Raw genomic sequence first — 15,575 nt, 5'->3', positions numbered from 1 at the left:
GGGGACCAATAGACTACGCCCAACAGTGACTTTTACCCCTTATTATTCCTTATCACCACCCAAACTGTTTCAACATCCTGATCATTTGAGCCAGAATCGTTTCTTACTATCGCAGTGATTCCATCCTTTATCAATAGAGCTATCCCACCTCTTTTTCCTTTCTGCCTGTCCTTCCTGATTGTCAAATACCCCTGAATATTTAATTCCCAGTCCTGTTCACCTGGCAACCACGTCTCTGTAATGGCTATCAGATCATACCCATTTGTATCTATTTATGCCATCAACTCATCTATTTTGTTACGACTGCTACGTGCATTTAGACAAAGTGCCTTTAAATTCCACTTAGGAGGCTTCAGCAGCAGCGGGGCGTAAGTGGGTGGAGTGGGGTGGATATGGTCACTGCCGGAAAAACCCTTGAGGAGAATTTTGCGAGTGGTGGAAATTCAACAAAAAAAATCGGTGGCCATTCGACACCGCCGCGTGGCAGCTGCTTTCCGGCAGCCAGAGACCTAATCGGGAGGCTGAATTTCGGTCCCCTTCTCTCATATATTACCATATATGTAATGCTAATACCGTGGCACGTTGTGATTGGGATGCTTCAGAAGTACCTTGCAGCCTAAGGGTAAGACAGACATTCACATTTCATTTGGATGCCACAGGATGTGCACTGGTGCACCTGTCATTGGGAAGAGGAGGCTTCACCAACAACATCTGCCAGAGTTAAAATCTCACTACCTCACCTCTCTGCAGGTAGCCGGACCTTCACGTGCCTGTCCCAGGTCTAACTGGAGAATAGAACTGATGTCTGCTTGGTTTCCTGACCTCTGCCATCCCACTAATGCCCCAATTCAAGGCACGAACAAATCAATTACCTCTCCAGTTTTTTTGTGCCATGGGGAATTCTTATCAACATCTTGTGGCTGGCAGAGTGAGCTATGGAATAAACTCTTCGCTTTCAATAAACATTTCAAAGCACAATAGCCTGGAAATAACCAGTATTGCGAGCTGAGTGCACTGGCACTAGATTCCTTCCTCTGTTATTTTAATAGAGGTGTTAACTCCTTTATTTTAAACAGATTAAAAGCACCTTCAAATAGTGGAGAGAGGAATTTAATATGTGAGTGTTAAACATTTGTATGATACCATCACCAACAACAAGGTGTAACCTAGTACTGCAGAAAAAAATAATATAACCATCTGGGAGTTACCGACCAGTTACTTTTATACATTGTGACGAACAAAGCATATGATATTCTTTAGCTGACAGTGACAAGTAGCTGCTCCACTGGTGCTCTGCTGTACGTATCGTAAATGTGATCAATTATAGCTGTGTATAAAGAACTTGCTGGCATTGTGTACCTTTTGTACTTTTGTAATCATTGCCATGTTTAATTTGAGCTGTCATGAAATTCATACCATTCATTTTTTCAAAAAAAAATATTTCTTAGGAAATGGAATTGTAAGTGCAATTTAAAGACAGAACTTGCACTTATACCACCATCCAAACCCTCAGGATATCCCAGAGCTCTTTATAGCCAATGAATTGCTTTTGAAGTGTAGTCACTGTTTTGCAATTTGGCACACAGCGAGGTCCCACAAACATGAAAGACCATTTAACCTGCTTTAGGTAGTATTAGTTGAGGGTTAAGTGTTGGATAGGACACGGGGAGAACTCCTTTGTTCTTCTTGAAATATTGGCCCAAGATTGCGGTGGGAGACATCCTGCAGGCGGACGCCTCCGACTAAATCTTTTTTACGAAAGTGCCTGGTAGTCCCGGAGGAATGTATACTTGCGGTCCGAAGCCTCCATTCATTGTGCAGCGCATGGGCTCACATCCCAGGAATGTAAGTGCACGTGGGCCTGGATCACCAATGAACATAGAGTACTCTCACTGATAATAATAGGACCTCCGTTTCTACAAGCTCCCATTACTATCAATGACAATCTCCCCAAAAGCACAGAAACACAACACAATAAATAAAAAAACACCTCACATATTTAAAATAAGAACATAAGAAATAGGAACAGGAGTAGGCCATTTGGCCCCTCGAGCCTGCTCCACCATTTAATAAGATCACGGCTGATCTGATCATGGACTCAGCTCTACTTTCCTCCCCACTCCCCATCACTTTATTCCATTATCGGTCAAAAATCTGTTTATCTTCACATTAAATATATTCAATGACCCAGCCTCCACAGCTCTCTCGGGCAGAGAATACCACAAACTTACAACTCTCTGAGAGAAGAAATTCCTCCTCATCTCAGTTTTAAATGGGCAGCCCCTTATTCTTAAACTATGTCCCCTAGTTTTAGTTTTCCTATCCTTTCTGCATCCACCTTGTCGAGCCCCCTCATTATCTTATATGTTTCGATAAGATTACCTCTCATTCTTCTGAACTCCAATGAGTATAGGCCCAACCTATTCAACCTATCTTCATAAGCCAACCCTCTCATCTCCGGAATCAACCTAGTGAACCTTCTCTGAACAGCCTCCAAAGCAAGTATATCCTTCCTTAAATACGGAGACCAAAACTGTTGTGTATCTGTAAAGCATGCACTCCCATGTTCCGCCACCAGGAAGCGCATCCCCTGAAGTTGCAAGGGATCCCAGCATCCCTCGGGAGCACTGTAGATAAGCCGGCCCCTAAGGCCTGTTCCTCACTCTGGAATGTCTTAATAGAAACATAGAAACATAGAAAATAGGTGCAGGAGTAGGCCATTCGGCCCTTCGAGCCTGCACCGCCATTCAATAAGATCATGGCTGATCATTCCTTCAGTGCCCCTTTCCTCTCCATATCCCTTGATCCCCTTAGCCGTAAGGGCCATAACTAACTCCCTCTTGAATATATCCAGTGAACTGGCATCAACAACTCTCTGCGGCAGGGAATTCCACAAGTTAACAACTCTCTGAGTGAAGATGTTTCTCCTTATCTCAGTCCTAAGTAGCCTACCCCTTATCCTAAGATTATGTCCCCTGGTTCTGGACTTCCCCAACATCGGGAACATTCTTCCCGCATCTATCCTGTCCAGTCCCGTCAGAATCTTATACGTTTCTATGAGATCCCCTCTCATCCTTCTAAACTCCAGTGAATAAAGGCCCAGTTGATCCAGTCTCTCCTCATATGACAGTCCAGCCATCCCTGGAATCAGTCTGGTGAATCTTCGCTGCACTCCCTCAATAGCAAGAAAGTGCTTCCTCAGATTAGGAGACCAAAACTGAACACAATATTCCAGGTGAGGCCTCACTAAGGCCCTGTACAGCTGCATTAAGATCACCGTGCTTCTATATTCAAATCCCCTAGCTATGAAGGCCAACATACTATTTGCCTTCTTTACCGCCTGCTGTACCTGCGTGCCCACTTTCAGTGACTGATGAACCATGACACCCAGGTCTCGTTGCACCTCCCCTTTTCTTAGTCTGCCGCCATTCAGATAATATTCTGCCTTCATGTTTTTGCCCCCAAAATGGATAACCTCACATTGATCCACATTATACTGCATCTGCCATGTATTTGCCCACTCACCTACCCTGTCTAAGTCACCCTGCAGCCTCTTAGCGTTCTCCTCACAGCTCACACCGCCACCCAGTTTAGTGTCATCCACAAACTTGGAGATATTACACTCAATTCCTTCATCTAAATCATTAATGTACATTGTAAAGAGCTGGGTCTCAGCACTGAGCCCTGTGGCACTCCACTAGTCACTGCCTGCCATTCTGAAAAGGACCCGTTTATCCCCACTCTCTGCTTCCTGTCTGCCAACCAGTTCCCTATCCACATCAGTATATTACCCCCAATACCATGTGCTTTGATTTTGCACAACAATCTCTTGTGCGGGACCTTGTCAAAAGCCTTTTGAAAGTCCAAATACACCACATCCACTGGTTCTCCCTTGTCCACTCTACTAGTTACACCCTCAAAAAATTCCAGAAGATTCGTCAAGCATGATTTCCCTTTCATAAATCCATGCTGACTTGGTCCGATCCTGTCACTGCTTTCCAAATGTGCTGCTATTCCATCCTTCATGATTGATTCCAACATTTTCCCCACTACTGATGTCACGCTAACTGGTCTATAATTACCCGTTTTCTCGCTCCCTCCTTTTTTAAAAAGTGGTGTTACATTAGCTAGCCTTCAGTCCATTGGAACTGATCCAGAGTCGATAGACTGTTGGAAAATGATCACCAATGCATCCACTATTTCTAGGGTCACTTCCTTGAGTACTCTGGGATGCAGAGTATCAGGCCCCAGGGATTTATTGGACTTCAATCCCATCAATTTCCCTTACACAATTTCCCACCTCTTAAGGATATCCTTCAGTTCCTTCTTCTCACCAGACCCATTGTCCCCTCGTACCTTCGTGAAGACAGAACCGAAGTATTGGTTCAATTGGTCTGCCATTTCTTTGTTCCCCATTATAAATTCACCTGAATCTGACTGCAAGGGACCTACGTTTGTCTTTACTAATCTTTTTCTCTTCACATATTTATAGAAGCTTTTGCAGTCAGTTTTAATATTCCCTGCAAGCTTCCTCTCATACTCTATTTTCCCCCTCCTAATTAAACCCTTACTCCTCCTCCGTTGAATTCTAAATTTCTCCCAGTCCTCAGATTTGTTGCCAATTTATATGCCTCTTCCTTGAGGTCACTGTTACTTTAACCTCCCTGTGTGCAGTCTCATCTGTGTTAGGAACACAATAACTGGCGACGAGTATACGAATCCAATGCAAAGATGCAACAAACTGTGGGCATCCTGGAGAAGTTCTCGGAGGGTGAGGACTGGGAAGCCTATCTCGATCGGCTAGACCAGTACTTTGTAGCCAACGAGCTGGACAGAGAAGGAAGCGCTGCAAAAAGGAGAGCGGTCCTCCTCACGGTCTGCGAGGCACCGACCTACAACCTCATGAAGAATCTTTTGGCTACGGTGAAACCCACAGATAAGTCATATGAGGAGCTGTGTACACTGGTTCGGGAGCATCTTAACCCGAGGGAGAGCATGCTGATGGTGAGGTATCGGTTCTACATGTGCCAGCGATCTGAAGGTCAAGAAGTGGTGAGCTATGTCGCAGAGTTAAGGCGACTTGCAGGACAATGTAGTATGATGGCTACCTGGAGCAAATGCTCAGAGACTTTTTTGTACTGGGCATTGGCCACAAGACCACCCTCCGAAAACTTTTGACTGTAGAAACACCGACCCTCAGTAAGGCCATTGCGATAACACAGGCGTTTATGTCCACCAGTGATAACACCAAACAAATCTCTCAGCACACAAGTGCTAGCAATGTTCATCAATTAACTGGAACTGTGTTTGTGAGCAGAAATGTACAGGGCAGAAACCCACGAGTCTGCCACTGCCGGCAGGCCTCAGGTGACCCAGATGACTCAGAGTCCCCAACAAAGGATGAATGCAAGGCAATTCACACCTTGTTGGTGTTGTGGAGGCTTCCATTCAGCCAATTCATGCCGCTTCAAAGGGTATGTTTGCAAGAGCTGTGGAACAATGGAGCACCTCCAACAAGCTTGCAAACGAGCTGCAAGCTCTGCAAAATCTGCTAACTGCCACGTGGCAGAGCAGATTGGTCCATGGTGGATCAAAGCAATTTCGAGCCTCAGAGAGAGGAGGCACATGCTGAAGTACATGGGGTGCACACATTTTTTACGAAATGTCCACCGATAATGCTAAATGTAAAATTGAATGGCTTACCCGTAGCCATGGAACTGGACACTGGCGCTAGCCAATCCATCATGAATAAAAAGATGTTTGAGAGACTGTGGTGCAACAAGGCACTCAGACCAGCCCTGAGCCCCATCCACACGAAACTGAGAACGTACACCAAAGAGCTTATCACTGTCCTGGGCAGCACCATGATCAAGGTCACCTACGAGGGCACGGTACATAAACTGCCACTCTGGATTGTCCCGGGCGATGGCCCCACACTGCTTGGAAGGAGCTGGCTGGGCAAAATCCGCTGGAACTAGGATGACATCCGAGCGCTATCACATGTCGATGAGGCCTCTTGTACCCAGGTTCTTAACAAATTTCCTTCCCTTTTTGAGCCAGGCATTGGAGACTTTTCCGGGGCGAAGGTCCCAGAAGCATGACCCATTCACCACAAGACGTGAGCGGTACCTCACATGATGAGAGAGCGAGTGGAAATCGAGCTGGACAGGCTGCAACACGAGGGCATCATCTCCCCAGTGGAATTCAGCGAGTGGGCCAGCCCGATTGTTCCAGTACTCAAAAGTGATGGTACGGTCAGGATTTGCGGCGATTATAAAGTAACTATTAATCGTTTCTCGCTACAGGACCAATACCCGCTACCTAAGGCAGACGACCTATTTGTGACGCTGGCAGGAGGCAAGACGTTCACCAAGCTCGACCTGACTTCGGCCTACATGATGCAGGAGCTGGAGGAGTCTTCGAAAGGCCTCACCTGCATCAACACGCACAAGGGACTGTTCATCTACAACAGATGCCCGTTTGGAATTTGGTCGGCTGCAGCGATCTTCCAGAGAAACATGGAGAGCCTACTCAAGTCGGTACCACGCACGGTGGGTTTTCAGGACGACATATTGATCACGGGTCGGGACACCGTCGAGTACCTACAGAACCTGGAGGAGGTTCTCCAGCGACTAGATCGCGTAGGGCTGCCGCTGAAGAGATCGAAATGTGTCTTCATGGCAACAGAAGTGGAGTTTTTGGGGAGAAAGATCGCGGTGGACAGCATTCGGCCCACAGACACCAAGACAGAGGCTATCAGGAACACGCCCAGGTCACAGAAAGTCACGGAGCAGTGGTCGTTCCTGGGACTCCTCAACTATTTTGGTAACTTCCTACCGGGGTTAAGCACCCTCTTCGAGCCCCTATATGTGTTATTGCGTAAAGGTGAGAACTGGGTATCGGGGAAGAAACCAAGTAATTGCTTTTGAGAAAGCCAGAAACATTTTATGCTCCAACAAGCTGCTTGTATTGTATAACCCGTGTAAAAGACTCGTGCTAGCATGTGATGCATCGTCGTACGGAGTCGGGTGTGTATTACAACAAGCTAATGTTGCAGGGAATTTGCAACCTGTCGCCTATGCCTCCAGGAGCTTGTCTAAGGCCGAGAGGGCCGACAGCATGATTGAGAAAGAGGCATTAGCGTGTGTCTTCGGGTTAAATGAAATGCATACCTGTTTGGCCTGAAATTTGAGCTGGAAACCGATCACAAGCCCCTCATATCCCTGTTCGTAGAAAACAAGGGGATAAATACTAATGCCGCAGCCCGCATACAAAGCTGGGCACTCGCGCTATCAGCAGATAACTATACCATCCGCCACAGGCCAGGCACTGAGAACTGTGCGGATGCTCTCAGTCGGCTACCATTGCCCACCACGGGGTTGGAGATGGCGCAGCCTGCAAACTTGTTGATGGTGGCACAGCCCACAGACTTGTTGATGGTCATGGAAGCGTTTGAAAATGATAAATCACCTGTCACGGCCCGCCAGATTAGGACTTGGACCAGCCAAGATCCTCTGCTGTCCCTAGTAAAAAACTGTGTACTGCATGGGAGCTGGGCCAGCAACCCCGTTGAAATGCAAGAGCTAATCAAGCCATTCCAGCGGCGAAAGGACGAGCTGTCCATTCAGGCAGACTGCCTGCTGTGGGGTAACCACGTAGTGCTACCCAAAAAGGGCAGGGAGACGTTCGTCTCGGATCTCCACAGCACACACCCGTGAATAATAATGATGAAAGCGATAGCCAGATCCCACGTGTGGTGGCCCGGTATCGACTCTGACTTAGAGTCCTGTGTACGGCAATGCAGCGTGTGTGCTCAGTTGAGCAACGCACCCAGAGAGGCACCACTAAGTTTGTGGTCCTGGCCCTCCAGACCATGGTCGAGGATCCATGTCGACTATGCGGGCCCGTTTCTCGGTAAAATGTTCCTGGTGGTGGTGGATGCTTTTTCAAAATGGATTGAATGTGAAATAATGTCGGGAAGCCACCATTGAAAGCCTGAGGGACATGTTTGCCACCCACGGCTTGCCTGACATACTGGTCAGTGACAACGGGCCATGTTTCACCAGTACCGAATTTAAAGAATTCATGACCCGCAATGGGATCAAACATGTCACCTCGGCCCCGTTTAAACCAGCCTCCAATGGGCAGGTAGAGTGGGCAGTACAAACCATCAACAGAGCCTCAGACGAGTCACAAAAGGCTCACTCCAAACCCACCTGTCCCGAGTACTGCTCAACTACCGCACGAGACCCCACTCGCTCACAGGGGTGCCCCGGCTGAGCTACTTATGAAAAGGACACTTAAAACCAGATTCTCGCTGGTTAACCCCAACCTGCATGATTAGGTAAAGAGCAGGCGGCAGCAACAAAATGTAAACGATGGTCGCGCCACTGTTTCATGGGAAGTTGATCTGAATGACCCTGTGTATGTGATAAACTATGGACATGGTCCCAAGTGGATCACGGGCTCGGTGATAGCTAAAGAAGGGGGTAAGGTGTTTGTAGTCAAACTACACAATGGACAAATTTGCAGAAAGCACGTGGAGGCTGCGGTTCACAGACTGCCCTGAACAACCCACAGCAGACACCACCTTTTTCGAGCCCACAACACACACCCAAAGGATCAACGACACCACCCCAGACCAAGAAATCGAAACCATCATGCCCAACAGCCCAGCAAGGCCAGGCTCACCCAGCAGCCCTGCAGGGCCAACAACACGACAGCCCAGCAAAGGCACAGCCAACACACCAGAACAGACATTTGTACCGAGGCGGTCCACCAGGGAAAGAAAGACTCCCGACCGCCTCACCTTGTAAATAGTTTTCACTTTGACTTTGGGGGGGAGTGATGTTGTGTATCTGTAAAGCATGCACTCCCATGTTCCGCCACTAAAGAGTGCATCCCCTGAAGTTCCAAGGGATCCCAGCATCCCTTGGGAGCACTGTATATAAGCCGGCCCCTAAGGCCTGTTCCTCATTCTGGAGTGTCTTAATAAAGACTGAGATCACTGTTACTTTAACCTCCCTGTGTGCAGTCTCATCTGTGTTAGGAACACAGTAAAAACTGTATGCAGTACTCTAGGTGTGGCCTCACCAATATCCTGTACAGTTGTAGCAGGACTTCTCTGCTTTTATACTCTATCCCCCTTGCAATAAAGGCCAACATTCCATTTGCCTTCCTGATTACTTGCTGTACCTGCAGACTCACTTTTTGTGTTTCATGCACAAGGACCACCAGGTCCCTCTGTACTGCAGCACTTTGCAATTTTTCTCCATTTAAATTATAATTTGCTTTTCTATTTGTTCGGCCAAAATGGATAACCTCACATTTTCCCACATTATACTCCATCTTCCAAATTTTTGCCCACTCACTTAACCTGTCTATATTCCTTTGCAGATTTTTTGTTTCCTCCTCACAATTTGCTTTCCCACCCATCTTTGTATCATCAGCAAACTTGGCTACATTACACTTGATCCCTTCATCCAAGTCATTAATAGAGATGGTAAATAGTTGAGGCCCCAGTATTGATCCCGCTAGTTACTGTTTGCCAATCAGAAAATGACCCATTTATTCCAACTCTCTGTTTTCTGTTAGTTAGCCAATCCTCTATCCATGCTAATATATTACTCCCAACATCGTGAACTTTTGTCTTGAGCAGTAACCTTGTACGTGGCACCTTATCGAATGCCTTCTGGAAATCCAAATACACCACATCCACTGGTTCTCCACTCTGCTTATTACACCCTCAAAGAACGCCAGCAAATTTGTCGACCATGATTTCCCTTTCATAAAACTATGCTGACTCTGCTACTCCTTCCTTAATAATGGACTCCAGCATTTTCCCAGCGACAGATGTTAGGCTAACTGGTCTATAGTTTCCTGCTTTTTGTCTGCCCCCATTTTTAAATAGGGGCGTTATATTTGTGGTTTTCCAATCCGCTGGTACCTCCCAATAAGCCAAGGAATTTTGATAGTTTACAACCAATGCGTCCACTATCTCTGCAGCCACTTCATTTAAGACCCTAGGGTGCAAGCTATCAGGTCCAGGGGACTTGTCTACCTTTAGTCCCATTATTGTACCAGCTACTACTTTAGTGATAGTGATTGTATTATGTTCCTCCCTCCCTAGAGCCCCTTGATTATCCACTATTGGAATGTTTTCGGTGTCTTCTACCGTGAAGACTGATATAAAATATTTGTTCAAAGTCTCTGCCATTTCTCTGTTCCCCATTATTAATTCCCCAGTCTCATCCTCCAGGGGACCAACATTTACTTTAGCCACTCTTTTCTTTTTTATATACCTGTAGAAACTCTTACTATCTGTTTTTATATTTTGTGCTAGTTTACTTTCATAAACTATCTTCCCTCTCTATTTTTTTTAGTCGTTCTTTGCTGGCTTTTAAGAATTTTATAAAACAATACCATTGGGAAATATAACATCCATGGTTTGTGCAGATCTTTGTTAATTTATACATTTATAATCTTTGAAATTCCCTAGCTGCAATGCTTATACTGTGACTGACATAAAGCAGATTAGATTGATTATGTAACAGTGGAAACTCATTCATCGTAAGGTACACCTAATAGTGCTTAACTTACGTAGTGCAAATGCATAAATATCAGCTGGACTTTGAGGTGCACTTAAGTGTTCAAGATTCATTATCCTTAGAGATTTGGCTAAGATATTTTAGCTTCCAATAACTGTCTTTACTATCTGTAGACTGATTCAAACCTGACTCAGTAAGGATGTGAAGCAGTGGATTAGACCACTGCCCGCCCTGAAGTGCTTTTTCTCACCTGATGTAACTCATTTTTATAGGTTCTACTGGTTTTTGCTAAAGAGGACAGCCAGAGTGATGGCTTTTGGTGGGCATGTGATAAAGCTGGATACAAGTGCAACATTGCACGGACGCCGGAGTCTGCACTGGTATATTTTCTGGATAAACATCATGAAATTATAATTATTGACAACAGACACGCCAGATACTTTGATGCAGAAGCACTTTGCAGGTAATCCAACAGGTCTTTTGGAACTGGGATTGCAGACTGTTAGACATAATGATGATTTTGACTCCTGGAATCCAGTATTTCTGATTTGGATGTTGGAATTGGGGTAAATGGACTGGATTTGTAATATAATAACATAAGAATAGGAGCAGGAGTAGGTCATCCAACCCCTCAAACCTGCCTGACCATTCAATAAGATCATGGCTGATCTTTTACCCCAACTCTGCTTTCCCGCCTGATCCCCATATCCCTGGAATCCCTTAGTATCCAATAATCTATCGATCTCAGACCCTGAAGTGAGTCTAAATCCCGCCCGTCAATTTCGTATGTTGGTAAATTGCTGTTTAATTTAGATACTTTTCCCCAAACCATTTACAAGCCCAGCATATTTGAGCAAGAATTTTCTGCAGGAGCAGATGCAGTATTCTATTTCCGGTGTTTCCAATACATATTTTTAATGTAATGTACAAAATTTAATTGGATGATAAATTATAATTTTATAATCACCTTGTGAATACAGTCCCTTTTTCTACAGTGCCGATACTATTAAACAGATGATCTTTCACTGAGACCAGATTTTAACCAGCAGGAACAGGGCAGGTGTGGGCTGGACATCCGTTTTAGACCCCGTCCAATTTTTACACTGCAGTGAAGTCAATCCGAACCCATCCTATTTTCGTCCATTGCCACAGGGCAGGTTCGGTTAAAATTGAGGCTTTCGTTTTAAAATCTGATTCTGTCACTTCTATTCCCAGTTCCCATATGGTGTCACTTTTCTTTTAAACAAATTATTTATGAATGATTATTAGGGAGGAGCAATTTAGACCTCAGATTCAGAAAGGTCCATTTTAACTCTTGGTAGGAAGCCCATTGTGGGGGCTTAATATCGAGGCCAATGGTTTCATGTGCATGCAGTGCAACATTTACCTCAGTTTTGGACATGTCTGAATCTTAACTGGTCCCAAATTCAGGCATTTCTGCATAAGTATAAATGATCCCAGTTTAGAACAGTCTGATTCAGCACTGATTGATTAACTATATTAATAGGTAGACACTTTGGGGTATAAAGTCAACCTGCACTGGCTTCCAGGGTGAAATAGGTGGCACAATCAGAATGTGTGCTGGCCCACAGGTAGGTCCTAGGGGAGGGAGGCAATGCGGAGGGGAACGAGCTCATGCTGGCTACAGCCTGCAGTATTTTAGTGAAGCTAGGAGGCGCACTCCTGCTCCTCCTGGATCCACAGAAATATAACTAATAAAATGGTTTCTGGCTGTTTTTTGAGCAGCCTCCAGTGGTCCTTTCAAGGCCCGTTAGTTAAGCTGCACAACACCCAGCGATCCCCAGGTGAGCAGAGGAAATGTTTCAAGGACACCCTCAAAGCCTCTTTGCTAAAGAGCAAAATCCCCACCAACACCTAGGAATCCCTGGCCAAAGACCATCCTAAGTAGAGGAAGAGCATCCGGGAGGGCGCTGAGCACCTCGAGTCTCGTCGCCAAGAGCATGCAGAAAACAAGCGCAGGCAGCGGAAGGAGCGTGCAGCAAACCAGGCTCTCCACCCACCCTTTCCTCCAACGACTGTCTATCCCACCTGTGACAGAGACTGTAATTCCATCATTGGACTGTACAGTCACCTGAGAACTCACTTTTAGAGTAGAAGCAAATCTTCCTCGATTTCGAGGGACTGCCTATGATGACAAGACCTGGGACAACCATCCATTTGTTGATGAATTTCAATTGGCGCCCTCAAACTGCCATTGGGACCCCTATATGCATATGCAAGGCCCCCAACGGCTGTTTGAGACAGCTGCCCTGACCATCTAAAAGTTGGAGGCTTCCAATTTGGCAGGGCAATTTGTCTCCCTATCCTTCATATTTCGCCCACAAAACAGGCAAAATGATGTTAAACTTCTCCCCCTCTATTTACTTTACGTCACAACAGGCGGACAGGCAGATACTGCTTCCTCTCAGTGGGCTTTATAATCAAAATCTCCACAAGGTTACCGTGACGTTCACTTCAGAACAAGAGAGTCAAAGGACATACCGTAGTAATTTTATGATGAGATGTTTTATTGGAAGTTAAAAATGAAGAGACATGCACTTTATGAACGTTTTACTGCTTTTCACTCCTTAGGTCAATTCGAGCCACAAAGCCTGGAGAAACCACCGTGATGCTGGTTGTCGTTCCCCAGATGTAAGTACCTCATATTTCAGTATAATCACTGCATGATCAATAAATGGAGACAGCCAAATCAGGAATTTTCCCTGTGCGTTGCTGCTAAGAACATGATTGAGCGAGGTCCACGTTCAAAAGTTATAACAGGCGTATATTAACATTTTTGCTGCATACTGCAATCTCCATCCAGATAGTATCCACTTACACTGCCCGGTTAGAACTTCAATCCCTTTGTCCAGGAGAGAGAGCTCCACCATGTTTATAATCATGCACACACAGATATAGCTCCCATTAGTTCGAATTTATAACGTCAAATTTCCTGGGGCAGGACGTAAAACGTGCGGATCACCCACAGGGAGGAAGGAGTTTGGCAGAGCACCCACAGCCCAAGATTCCAATCAGGACAGGTAGGCGAGTTATATGCACAACCCTCTAAGTCTACTGCCAGTTTTGGGGGTATGTGTGGGGGTATTCTCAGGCTACCTGGGAATCCCATCCAATATGCTACCTGATAGACTCAGCAGGACTTACAGCTGCTGAAAGCCACTGTAGGACCCGTACAGGACCTTATGAGAGCCTCAAGATTTCCCCAGAGGCATCATTTACCTTCAAATTCTGCTCGATTGCTCCATAGAAACTTGAAAAAAATTGTTCGTCTTCATTCATCAGCCCTTCATTGGGATAGGTGTCTCTGTTGCATCTCTACAGGTGTGTACCGCCTGCCCCGACTATGGAAAAAAAACCTTCCCCACAACTTGGAACGGTGTCGATGTCTGAGCACAGTAGTGGCCAGAGTCCAATTCAGCTACACTTGTGGTGGCGGAGCGAGGCTCTAAGAATTTCAGTCCATAAATATTTAGAGGTTCCAAAGTGTCTGCGCTGTCTAAATATTTAAGTTAATTCCTGGATTATAGATAAGAATCTAACATAAGAAAATCCAATGCGAGAAAAGACCATTCGTCCCGTATTCGATCCTGAGCCCACGTATGATGATTCCACCATGAACTTCTCGCTCACACTACCCACTGATTTCTTTCCTCAAATTCCCTTGGAAAAAAAAACAAGCAGTGCCACCTTCTCCGCCATCCACCGACATGGACTGGTTGGGCCGAATCGCCTGTTTCTGAGCTGTATATCCGATGTAATCGTCAATTTCCTTTTTAAAGATGAAATACACAGATCCATCAGCATTTGTAAAGAGAAAAGACACGTTAAAGTTTTAAGTATAGCCCCTGGTCAGAATCCAGTCTATACCCAAAATGTTGACCGAACTATTTTCTTTACAGATGTGCACAGACTTGTTATTTATTTCTAGCAATTTTTTGTTTTCTTTCAAATTTGCAGTTTTTTCTTTTTCTTTTCCCTTTTTAAAGGTGGCAAATGATCCCGAATCAAAGATCTTCTTTGAAAGTCGGGTCCACATGTCCAACATGCCCAACTCCAAACTTGCTCAAGGTTCATAGCAACCATGTATTTGTAATGTAAAACACCCTTAGCTTTCTCTTTATAGGGATCAGGATCTCTTCCAAAATTCAGTTGAGAAAGCTTCCTTTTGGGTTAGGTGTAAACGCAATGGGCCCAAATTTTCTCAACCCCCTTTTCCGGCGCAGTAACCTGAGATGTGCCGACTTTGTGCACTCAAAACAGCGCCAAAAAACTTACTCACGATTCTGGCTGCTCTGCTGTGTGTCCCGGGTCCTGGCGCGGCGTATATAGTGCAGTGGGGGGGGCGGAGCTACAGCCCTGTGACGAAAACAGTGCTGGCAGCATGCGTGGTGGAGTCTGTGCGCATGCGCAGTATCTCCTTGCCCTCCCAGCGCATCCTGCAGGCTGTGAGTAGGACCCGATGCTCGCCACCCCTATCCCTGGCCAAAGGGATGACCCGATGTCTGCCGCCCCTATCCCTGGCCTGGCCACACAGGCTGGCCGCTACCTTTCCTGGGGAGAAGTCCAGTCCTTCGGAGAGAAGTCCAGTCCCTTGGAGAGAAGTGAAGTCCCTCAGAGAGAAGTGAAGTCCCTCGGAGAAGTGAAGTCTCATGGAGAGAAGTCCAGTCCCTCGGAGAGAAGTCCAGTCCCTCGGAGAGAAGTCCAGTCCCTCGGAGAAGTGAAGTCCTTCGGAGAAGTCAAGTCCCTCGGAGAGAAGTCCAGTCCCTCGGAGAGAAGTGAAGTCCCTCGGAGAGAAGTCCAGTCCCTCGGAGAAGTGAAGTCCTTCGGAGAAGTCAAGTCCCTTGGAGAGAAGTCCAGTCCCTCGGAGAAGTGAAGTCTCACGGAGAGAAGTCAAGTCCCTCGGAGAGAAGTCCAGTCCCTTGGAGAGAAGTCCAGTCCCTTGGAGAGAAGTCCAGTCCTTTGGAGAGAAGTGAAGTCCCTCAGAGAAAAGTCAAATCCCTCGGAGAA

General features: G+C 46.0%; 1 protein-coding gene across 6 annotated transcripts in view; it reads left to right on the top strand.

Annotated features, from left to right (window-relative positions):
- The window catches only part of pde8b (phosphodiesterase 8B), a 496,872-nt gene that overhangs the window by 331,194 nt on the left and 150,103 nt on the right, over positions 1–15,575 (top strand). For all 6 annotated transcript variants that reach the window (XM_070879862.1, XM_070879856.1, XM_070879851.1 and 3 more), the window contains 2 exons: positions 10,820–11,010; positions 13,140–13,199. In XM_070879862.1, the coding sequence (XP_070735963.1) occupies positions 10,820–11,010; positions 13,140–13,199 (251 nt within the window). The remainder of the gene's footprint in view (positions 1–10,819; positions 11,011–13,139; positions 13,200–15,575) is intronic.

This window comes from Pristiophorus japonicus, chromosome 1 (genome assembly GCF_044704955.1).
Source record: "Pristiophorus japonicus isolate sPriJap1 chromosome 1, sPriJap1.hap1, whole genome shotgun sequence".
Classification (NCBI taxonomy): Eukaryota; Metazoa; Chordata; class Chondrichthyes; family Pristiophoridae; genus Pristiophorus; species Pristiophorus japonicus.
This window is presented reverse-complemented; position numbering and strand designations above follow the sequence as displayed.